Below are 10,228 nucleotides of genomic sequence, written 5' to 3'. Positions count from 1 at the left end.
CTGTCTATCCCTCTCTGTCTATCCCTCTCTGTCTCTCTCTGTCTCTCTCTCTGTCTCTCTCTCTGTCTCTCTCTCTCCTCTCTTTCTTCCTCTCTCTCTTCCTCTCTCTCTCTCTGTCTCTCTCTCTCTCTGTCTCTCTCTCTCTCTGTCTCTCTCTCTCTCTGTCTCTCTCTCTCTCTGTCTCTCTCTCTCTCTGTCTCTCTCTCTCTGTCTCTCTCTCTCTCTGTCTCTCTGTCTTTCTCTCTGTCTCTGTCTCTCTCTGTGTCTCTCTCTCTCTGTCTCTCTCTCCCTCTGTCTCTCTCTCCCTCTGTCTCTCTCTCCCTCTGTCTCTCTCTCCCTCTGTCTCTCTCTCTCTCCCTCTGTCTCTCTCTCTCTCCCTCTGTCTCTCTCTCTCTCCCTCTGTCTCTCTCTCTCTCCCTCTGTCTCTCTCTCTCCCTCTGTCTCTCTCTCTCCCTCTGTCTCTCTCTCTCCCTCTGTCTCTCTCTCTCCCTCTGTCTCTCTCTCTCCCTCTGTCTCTCTCTCTCCCTCTGTCTCTCTCTCTCCCTCTGTCTCTCTCTCTCCCTCTGTCTCTCTCTCTCCCTCTGTCTCTCTCTCTCCCTCTGTCTCTCTCTCTCCCTCTGTCTCTCTCTCTCCCTCTGTCTCTCTCTCTCTCTCTCTCCCTCTGTCTCTCTCTCTCTCCCTCTGTCTCTCTCTCTCTCCCTCTGTCTCTCTCTCTCTCCCTCTGTCTCTCTCTCTCTCCCTCTGTCTCTCTCTCTCCCTCTGTCTCTCTCTCTCCCTCTGTCTCTCTCTCTCCCTCTGTCTCTCTCTCTCCCTCTGTCTCTCTCTCTCCCTCTGTCTCTCTCTCTCCCTCTGTCTCTCTCTCTCCCTCTGTCTCTCTCTCTCTCTCCCTCTGTCTCTCTCTCTCCCTCTGTCTCTCTCTCTCCCTCTGTCTCTCTCTCTCTCTCCCTCTGTCTCTCTCTCTCCCTCTGTCTCTCTCTCTCCCTCTGTCTCTCTCTCTCCCTCTGTCTCTCTCTCTCCCTCTGTCTCTCTCTCTCCCTCTGTCTCTCTCTCTCCCTCTGTCTCTCTCTCTCCCTCTGTCTCTCTCTCTCCCTCTGTCTCTCTCTCTCCCTCTGTCTCTCTCTCTCCCTCTGTCTCTCTCTCTCCCTCTGTCTCTCTCTCTCCCTCTGTCTCTCTCTCTCCCTCTGTCTCTCTCTCTCCCTCTGTCTCTCTCTCTCCCGCTGTCTCTCTCTCTCCCGCTGTCTCTCTCTCTCCCTCTGTCTCTCTCTCTCCCTCTGTCTCTCTCTCTCCCTCTGTCTCTCTCTCTCCCTCTGTCTCTCTCTCTCCCTCTGTCTCTCTCTCTCCCTCTGTCTCTCTCTCTCCCTCTGTCTCTCTCTCTCCCTCTGTCTCTCTCTCTCCCTCTGTCTCTCTCTCTCCCTCTGTCTCTCTCTCTCCCTCTGTCTCTCTCTCTCCCTCTGTCTCTCTCTCTCCCTCTGTCTCTCTCTCTCCCTCTGTCTCTCTCTCTCCCTCTGTCTCTCTCTCTCCCTCTGTCTCTCTCTCTCCCTCTGTCTCTCTCTCTCCCTCTGTCTCTCTCTCTCCCTCTGTCTCTCTCTCAGAGTGCTGTCAACTTCTAGCAGGCTCACCTCTTCCTTCCATACCAGTTAAATGTTCTGGTGTCCTTCGAGAATCACTCCACTCTGAGTGGGTATTCCAGAGCACACTTCCAAATTACTCCTTGTTCCTTAAATCCCAAAGTCCCGCCCGTGCTGTTCCCTTCCTTTGGAACAGGAAACCACTTTTGCAAACGTTCTGTTTGGTTAACACAAGAACAGGTCACCCTGCTCTTCGCCACAGTTGCTGCTGCTGCTCCCTCACAGCAGTAAATTATGTACCTCTGTGTCCCGAAATCGTCTGTCCCTGTGTCAAGGTGCGAAAGCTGCCACTTGAGTTTTCAATAGGGTTCAGTTTGGATCCTATGGGTTTCTCTGATAGAGCCAGTATGATCGCCATCCTTGCTGTTTTACCTCAAGATAACAGAGACATTTTACCGTCTTGTAAAGTTCAACGTTTGTCACAGTACCCTGAGAAAAGGCTGTATGTGAAGTTGTGGGTATGTACTCTTCATCGGAATCAGTCCGGATTCAGCAATGTAACTTTTTTCAGTCGGTTCATGGCTTTACTTCCCCACGAGTTTCATCTTCAAGCAGTCAGCGTGATCTGGGGGCACTGCTGTCAGTGTAATGATGGTAGAAATCCCATTTGTAATGAATATAAATAAGGATTTGAGTGCAGGACCATCCGACCCTTTATGCCTCTTTGTCAGCTCTTTGAAAGCACTGTCCAGTTGCCCTGGCAATCCCTGCTCTTTCCCCACATTTCTCCAATTCGATTTTGAAAGTTAATGATTGGACCTGCTTCCACCACCTTTTCAGCCAGCGCATTCTATTTGTTTACCGTCTAATCTTAAAGGACAGGCCAGCATATGAACTAGGAGCAGGAGTAGGCCACTCGGCCCCTTGAGCCTGCTTCGCCATTCGATAAGATCACTGCTCATCTGATTGTAACCTCAATCCCGCATTCCTGCCTATCCCTGAGAACCTTGTCCAGAATCTATCCAGCTGTGTCTTAAAAATATTGAGATTCTGCTTCCACTGCCTTTTGAGAAAGAGAGTTCCAGAGAGTCACCGCCCTCTGAGAGAAAACATTTCTCCTCATCTGTCTTTGAAAGCAATCCCTTGTTCTAGATTCTCCCACAAGAGGAAACATCCTCTCCACATCCACCCTGTCAATACCCCTCAGGATCTTAAAGGCTTTGATCAAGCCACCTCTTACTCTTCTAAACTCCAGCGGATACAAGCCTAACCTCCCCAACCTTCCCTCAAGACAACCTGCCTGTTCCAGGTATTAGTCTATAAACCTATGAACTTCTTCCAATGCATTTACTGCCTTCCTTTAAATAAGGAATCAATACTGTACGCAATACTCCAGATGTGTTCCAGGGAACACCGACTCGCACCCAGGGCCTGGTTTAGCACACTGGGCTAAATCGCTGGCCTTGAAAGCAGACCAAGGCAGGCCAGCAGCACGGTTCAATTCCCGTACCAGCTTCCCCGAACAGGTGCCGGAATGTGGCGACTAGGGGCTTTTCACAGTAACTTCATTTGAAGCCTGCTTGTGACAATAAGCGATTTTCATTCATTTTTTCATTCACAAGTGTATTTTCGTTGGCATTGGTGCCTTTTAATATGAATACAATCCATTGAAGCTAAATATTTATAAATGCAGTTGTGTCCGATCGGCATTGTTCAGTTTGACTTGTGTTACTAATGTTCGAGGGTGGAGCTCACGAGAGGGTGATGGAATTACATTGCCGAAAGACTGGGAGACCAGCACATTGGGCTGGACAGCTTCCGTCTCCTTCCCGTGCAGCAGTTGCCAGTGTGCTACCAGGGATCTGCCCCTTACATTCAAAAAATCATTTTGTGCAAAGTAAGTGCCTTCTAATCACTCCTACTGCAGGTGCCAGCATCACATTGAGGAGGTGAAGTACCAGGGGCACTGCTTATTTCCTGTTCCCTTTTTATTATCCCTCCCGAGCGTACAATCTCACTTCTAACCCTCCCTGGATGTAGTGGGTTGTAATAATCAGCTGCAAGTATGTTGGCGCGCCAAGCTGACCGTCCCAGTGTAGTGCTGTATTAATAATCTGCGCAGGGTTCCTGTGATACATCACTCTCTCGCACGCAATGTTTCCACATTTCCAGCCTGTTGAGTGCAGCAGAGAGTGCTATGTCCTGTTTACGCCAATCGACTTTTCCTGAGGGGGTGCAGTTGATTTTACTTTGGCTGCGCAGACTGCGGAGGCAGATCGTGCTGTAACAGTTCATCCTTACACTCTAAGTCTGCCAGAAACATCCTGACCACAAGGGAAGGAGAAAAACACACTGCTGTCTGTCAGCGAGCATTGTTCAGGATAACAATGAGGGGTTATTTTTCCCCCAAAAGGCAGGTGAACCTCTCGAGGGGCGAGTGACTTGAGTTAATGGACCAGGATTAGGACAATTGGCATATCATTGGACAGTATGAAAATTTAGGCATGGATTAAGTCACCACCTGAAATTACTTGTGTTACTAATGTTCGAGGGTGGAGGTCACGAGAGGGTGATGGAATTACATTGCCGAATGTCTGGGAGACCAGCACATTGGGCTGGACAGCTTCCGTCTCCTTCCCGTGCAGCAGTTGCCAGTGTGCTGCCAGGGACCTGCCCCTTACATTCAAAAAATCATTTTGTGCAAAGTAAGTGCCTTCTAATCACTCCTACTGCAGGTGCCAGCATCACATTGAGGAGGTGAAGTACCAGGGGCACTGCTTATTTCCTGTTCCCTTTTATTATCCCTCTGGGCGCTGTTGCTGGAGGGTCCCAGCAGCCGTGTGAGGGCTCCTGCTGCTGCACTGTCCCAGCAGCCGTGCGAGGGCTGCTGCACCGTCCCAGCAACCGTGGGAGGGCTGCTGCACCGTCCCAGCAACCGTGGGGAGGGCTGCTGCATCTACTGCAGGGTCCCAGCAGACATGCAAGGGCTGCTGCATCGGCCCAGCAGCCGTGCGAGGGTTGCTGCACTGTCCCAGCAGCTGTACGCGAGGGCTGCTACTGGAGGGTCCAGCAGCTGTGCGAGGGCTGCTGCACCGTCACAGCAGCCGTGCGAGGGCTGTTACTGGAGGGTCCCAGCAGCTGAGCGAGGCTGCTGCTACACGGTCCCAGCAGCAGTGCAAGGGCTGCTGCACCGTCCCAGAAGCCGTGCGAGGGCTGCTACTGGACGGTCCCAGCAGCTGTGCAAGGCTGCTGCTGCACCGTCCCAGCAGCTGTGCGAGGCTGCTGCTACACGGTCCCAGCAGCCGTGTGAGGGCTGCTACTGGGGGGTCCCAGCAGCTGTGCGAGGCTGCTGCTACACGGTCCCAGCAGCCGTGCGAGGGCTGCTACTGGGGGGTCCCAGCAGCTGTGCGAGGCTGCTGCTACACGGTCCCAGCAGCCGTGCGAGGGCTGCTACTGGGGGGTCCCAGCAGCTGTGCGAGGCTGCTGCTACACGGTCCCAGCAGCTGTGTGAGGGCTGCTACTGGGGGGTCCCAGCAGCTGTGCGAGGCTGCTGCTACACGGTCCCAGCAGCCATGCGTGGGCTGCTGCACCATCCCAGCAGCCGTGCGAGGCTGCTACTGGAGGGTCCCAGCGGCTGTGAGAGGCTGCTGCTACAGGGTCCCAGCAGCCGTGCGAGGGCTGCTGCACCGTCCCAGCAGCCGTGCGAGGGCTGCTACTGGAGGGTCCCAGCAGCTGTGCGAGGCTGCTGCTACATGGTCCCAGCAGCCGTGCGAGGGCTGCTGCTACTGGAGGTTCCCAGCAGCCGTGCGAGCGATTTAGCTTTAAACATTAAACATTCGTTGTTCAGGGTCCAGTTTATACCAGGGTTGAATGTTTGAATCAGCGTAATCCACCTTGTGAATGAGATGTTGAATCCAGGCCCTATGGCATTACATTGGGAAGGACAGGAATGTCAATTTGCTTCTTGGGTTAATATTTGTCCCTCAATCAGCATCCCAGAAAACGAACTATCAGTTTATTTTCAGATTGCTAGTTGTGGGAGCTTGCTGTGCACAAATCGGCTCTTCCATTTCCTACATTATGACAGTGACGACACTACAAAAGTTCTTGTTGGCTGTAAAGCACTTTGGGGTATCTGTCCTAGGGTTAAGAATGGCACAGTAAAATGTTGAATCTACCAGAATATGTATTTTGGGGAGAGTTGGAAGATTGAGGGTGGAGTTCTGTGTTTTATAAATTTGCAATCTGGATATCCATTGCAGTTTCTACATGTGGCACAGTGGTTAGCACTGCTGCCTCACAGCGCCAAGGACCTGGGTTCAATTCTGGCTTTGGGTCACTGTCTGTGCGGAGTCTGCACGTTCTCCCCGTGTTTGCGTGGGTTTCCTCCGGGTGCTCAGGTTTCCTCCCACAGACCCACTGGTTAGGTGGATTGTCCATGGTAAATTGCCCTTAGTGTCCAAAGGTTGGGTGGGGATGCAGAGCCAGAGCGGGGATTGGGCCTAGTTAGGAAGCTCCTTCAAAGGGTCGGCACAGACTGGATGGGCTGAATGGCCTCCTGCACTGTCGGGATTCTGTGATGTGAGGAAGCTGCCAGTGAAAGGGCAAAGCTCAGGTACTGTGAAACTGATGTCTCCATTTAAACCCTTTGAAACTCGGCCTTTTCCAATTTGTTTTTATTTTCACAGGAACTATATTCCAGAGGTCCGGATTCTGTCGATTCCCAACCTACGCTTCATGAAGGCAAGCACTGTACAGTCTAATTTGCTATTTTACTAACCTGTACTTTTAATTCCTGTTCGGTCACAAAGTACAAATCTTTGTGAAAATCACTCCTGATATTTTTTATCCTTGATTCAATTTATTCAATTTTCAAGCACCCTTTGGATTAACCCCGAGTTATCTGCTCCAAATAATTGAATTATCCCGTAATTTCCATCAAATATCAGAGGAGATTTGTTGACTCGAATTTGAATTCCTATTTTCTGGCTGTTTCTCTGGAACGTATTTATCTCGGTCACTGTTTTAATCCACGATGGATCAGATTTGGGGCCGTGGCCGGTGGTCAGCTGCAGTCCTGAGGGAGAAGCCAACCAGTTTCTCTCTCGTCCTGGTCAGACGGAGGTTTGAGCGTGGAGGAGACGAGGAGGGGGGAGGAGACGAGGGGTGGCGAGGAGGGAGGGAGTGGGGTTCGCTGTCGGTCGGAATGAGGAGTGGGCTTTGATGTGTTATATTCTTGTCGATCTGTCTGTAGGAGAGCCAGGTGCTTCTGACACTGACTAACCCTGTGGAGAACCTCACGCACGTGACTCTCCTGCCCTGTGAGGAGGCAGACCCTGACGATGTGCACAGCACAGCAAAGGTAACTCCATTCAAAAGGGGGGGGAGGAGCTTTATTCCCATAACTCCCCATCGATTGTGAAATGTGTTTCTCTATTTCTGTCCAGCTTTACTTGCATTGGTGGCTTTGGGGCTCCCTTGCTTACATGAGATTGAAACCAATCAAAGCCAATGGTAACAACCTTCCCTGGACCTGAATTGGCCCTAATGTTCCAGTTGAATGTTGACAACATTCTTCACCGCCCCCGTCAGCTGGTCCAGGTCACTGTCCCAACCCTGTGCAGCTTCCACTCACCCCAATCGCCACAGCCTCGGTCTACATTCACCCTGCCTCAACCCAGCTTCTCCAAACTCAACCGGCTTCCTTTGCTTTCCTGGTGGCCTTATCCGATCATCCCGTCGGAATCACCAGCTTCAACAACTTCCCACACTCCCTCGACTCCTTGATCATCAGGATTCCCTTTGCTTCTCTGACACTCCAACATGGGGCTCCCTCTGCTGCACTGAGCTCCTCCTCACTGCTGCCATTCTCGTCCTCCTCAGATTCTCGTCTCTAACTCGGAATGTTCCCTCAACTCAATCTTGTGTTATCACCTTCCTGGGAACTCTTTCCCCCCCCCCCCCCCCTCCTAGAACACAAGCACACGCCCCTCCTGCCCCCCCCCTCACTCCTGCCCCCTTCTCTCACTAGCACCCTGTGCATGGCGAGTTCTGACTCCCACTCCGCTATGTATCTGTTCCAGGTTGTTCTTCCTTCGAAGGAAATGGTCCTCGCCGGGAAGGATGCAGCTGCTGAGTACGACGAGCTGGCTGAACCGCAGGATTTCCGTGACGACCCAGAGTAAGTGATGAATGGGGCTCATAATGCAAAGAACAAGCTTGAGGGGTCGGATCTGACTTTATCCGGAACAAGGTTATTGCCGGTCTTAATCCATCGTTACCATGGAAATGGCTGCTGAGCGTCAACAGAGGAATCGTGTTCGGGGTTTAAAAGTTTTGCTTTCCAGAATCATGGAATATTAGAATTTTCTTCCACGTTATTTTCTCACTGGACCTTCACCCTGCAGATATCGAGAGCTGCTTTGTAAGGCGTGGGTGCAGTCTGGTACCTCCTCGCTGGGGCTGGTGTTCACACCGCCCCACCTGGTGACCCCTTCAATGACAATTTACTGGTAGGTCAGAAGGTGCAGCGCTCCCTCAGTACTGACCCTCTGACAGTGCGGCGCTCCCTCAGTACTGACCCTCTGACAGTGCGGCGCTCCCTCAGTACTGACCCTCTGACAGTGCGGCGCTCCCTCAGTACTGACCCTCTGACAGTGCGGCGCTCCCTCAGTACTGACCCTCTGACAGTGCGGCACTCCCTCAATACTGACCCTCTGACAGTGCGGCACTCCCTCAGAACTGACCCTCTGACAGCGCAGCCCTCCGTCAGTACTGACCCTCTGACAGCGCAGCCCTCCGTCAGTACTGACCCTCTGACAGCGCAGCCCTCCGTCAGTACTGACCCTCTGACAGCACGACTCGCCCTCGGCACTGACTCGCTGACTTAAGCGCAGTTTTAATTAATAGATTTAGAGAGCTTTTCCCTTCCGACAACTGAATTATGGAGCAAGTTGCACACCTGTTCCAGTTGGATAAGTCTTTCAAAGGGCTAGAACAGGCACAGGGGTTGAATGGCCTGTGCTCAGTGATTCATCAAGCTTTACTGACGACGTATTGAGACTCACTTTTTCCATTGCAGCGTTGTGGCCTTCCGAAAATCCAACAAGATTGGCTTCTTCATCAAGGTCATCCCACAGGAGGAGACTGGCAACGTGAACATTAGCTTCAAGCTGCGCTATGACTTTAAGAACCTGGCGGGGCCGATCCGACCACTGGAAGAGGGGGAACTGAGTGCCGAGGTCATCTGGCTGACTCAGCACGTGGACCTGAGCCTCGGCCCACTGGCGGCCTGAGCCCTGCGCTGGGCAGGAGCGATCCCGGACTCGGCATCCACAACCAATCTGGCCCGCCCACGAGTGACCATACCTTCCCCTACCCCCTCCCCCATAGCTGAGAGTCGCTTGCAGCCTCCAGCCTTAGACGAGGTGAGAAACACGGGACCCGCGTTGCAGTCAATCCATTAACTCGCTGGTGTTTAAAGTCTCCGCCCGCCCACCCCCCCCCCTCAGCTCAGTAGCAGCGGACTCCCAGAGCGCGACCAGATCGAACCTGCTTATCCTGAAACCTGCCTTTGGTGTTGCAAACGGGATTCTTTCCGTAATTCTCTGTGAGCCTCTTGGGAATCTGGATGGGATGAAAGGCTGGAATTGCTTCAAAAGACGAGGGCAACCCAGGAAGATACTGCAGCCCAACATTACGCCAGCGACTACAGGTTAAAGCTGCTGCAGAGACTGTGAAAGGGTTGGGAATGTGGCAGGGTGCTGAAATGCAGTCTTTGACTTTGGTGCATGTTTTTTTGTATATTTTTAAAAATATATTCTCAATTTTCGAATGGTCACACTAGGCAGTGCGCGCACACTCGCTCTCTCCCCCCGAGGGTGACGATCCCCACATCAGTAACGCTCCCCACACCCACGCTCCTTACGCTGGTCTCACTTAGCCTCTGCTTGCATCCTGCTGCTAAGCTGGCAGTCTAACTCTGATCCACCTGTTACCGCAGAACTTTGGTCACTATCTTGATGCTTCTCATAAAGGGTAAAATTCAGTGACCACAAACCTCCTGCTCACATTATACATTCCCTTTCCCTGCATTCAGTTGTCATCAGCAAGCCATTGGTAAACTCTACAAATGGACATAAGTCAAGGGCAAAAATGCCTCGGCCCATCGAGGCTCATTTCCCCAGTAGCCCATCCCCCAACACCGAATCCCCTCCAGTTTTCCGTCCCCCAACCCCCTCATGCTCACAATCTCTTCACAATTGAACCCCAGGCCACAGGATACTGGGTATAAGCGAGTTTGCTGCTGCCTGTAACCATTGTGCTGTGACTGTCAGTGATATACTCGTGTATTAAAACATAACTTATATACGGACTTAAAACAATAAACACACGATTAAAGGCCAGGCTGTCTTCTCTGTTGATGCTTCGTGGGTGTGTAATAATTGAGTTATCGCACTGGAACTGTGAGCCTGGGCTGGGACCAGAAAAAATGGCCGAGTATTTGCAGCACAAATATGATTTGATTACATCCCTGCTAGTATTCACATTGCACATTGCCCAGTCTTTGCCGACTCTCAATTCATCTCAGCCCATCAACATATCCTGTTTCATTTTTCCCCACGTTGGTCCAGGTTTCTCTTAAATGTATCTTACCCACC

At 51.9% G+C, this 10,228-nt stretch overlaps 1 protein-coding gene across 3 annotated transcripts in view; it reads left to right on the top strand.

Annotated features, from left to right (window-relative positions):
• Nucleotides 1-9,973, top strand: part of dctn4 (dynactin 4) — a 44,119-nt gene extending 34,146 nt beyond the window's left edge. For all 3 annotated transcript variants that reach the window (XM_072512727.1, XM_072512728.1, XM_072512729.1), the window contains 4 exons: nucleotides 6,257-6,311; nucleotides 6,823-6,930; nucleotides 7,652-7,749; nucleotides 8,650-9,973. In XM_072512727.1, coding sequence (XP_072368828.1) covers nucleotides 6,257-6,311; nucleotides 6,823-6,930; nucleotides 7,652-7,749; nucleotides 8,650-8,863 — 475 coding nt within the window. In that variant the 3' untranslated portion in view covers nucleotides 8,864-9,973. The remainder of the gene's footprint in view (nucleotides 1-6,256; nucleotides 6,312-6,822; nucleotides 6,931-7,651; nucleotides 7,750-8,649) is intronic.
• Nucleotides 9,974-10,228: the final 255 nt, after the last annotated feature.

The sequence above is a fragment of the Scyliorhinus torazame genome, chromosome 7 (assembly GCF_047496885.1).
Source record: "Scyliorhinus torazame isolate Kashiwa2021f chromosome 7, sScyTor2.1, whole genome shotgun sequence".
NCBI classification, from domain to species: Eukaryota; Metazoa; Chordata; class Chondrichthyes; order Carcharhiniformes; family Scyliorhinidae; genus Scyliorhinus; species Scyliorhinus torazame.
The sequence above is the reverse complement of the archived record's forward strand: the minus strand, read 5'-3'. Positions and strand labels throughout refer to the sequence as shown.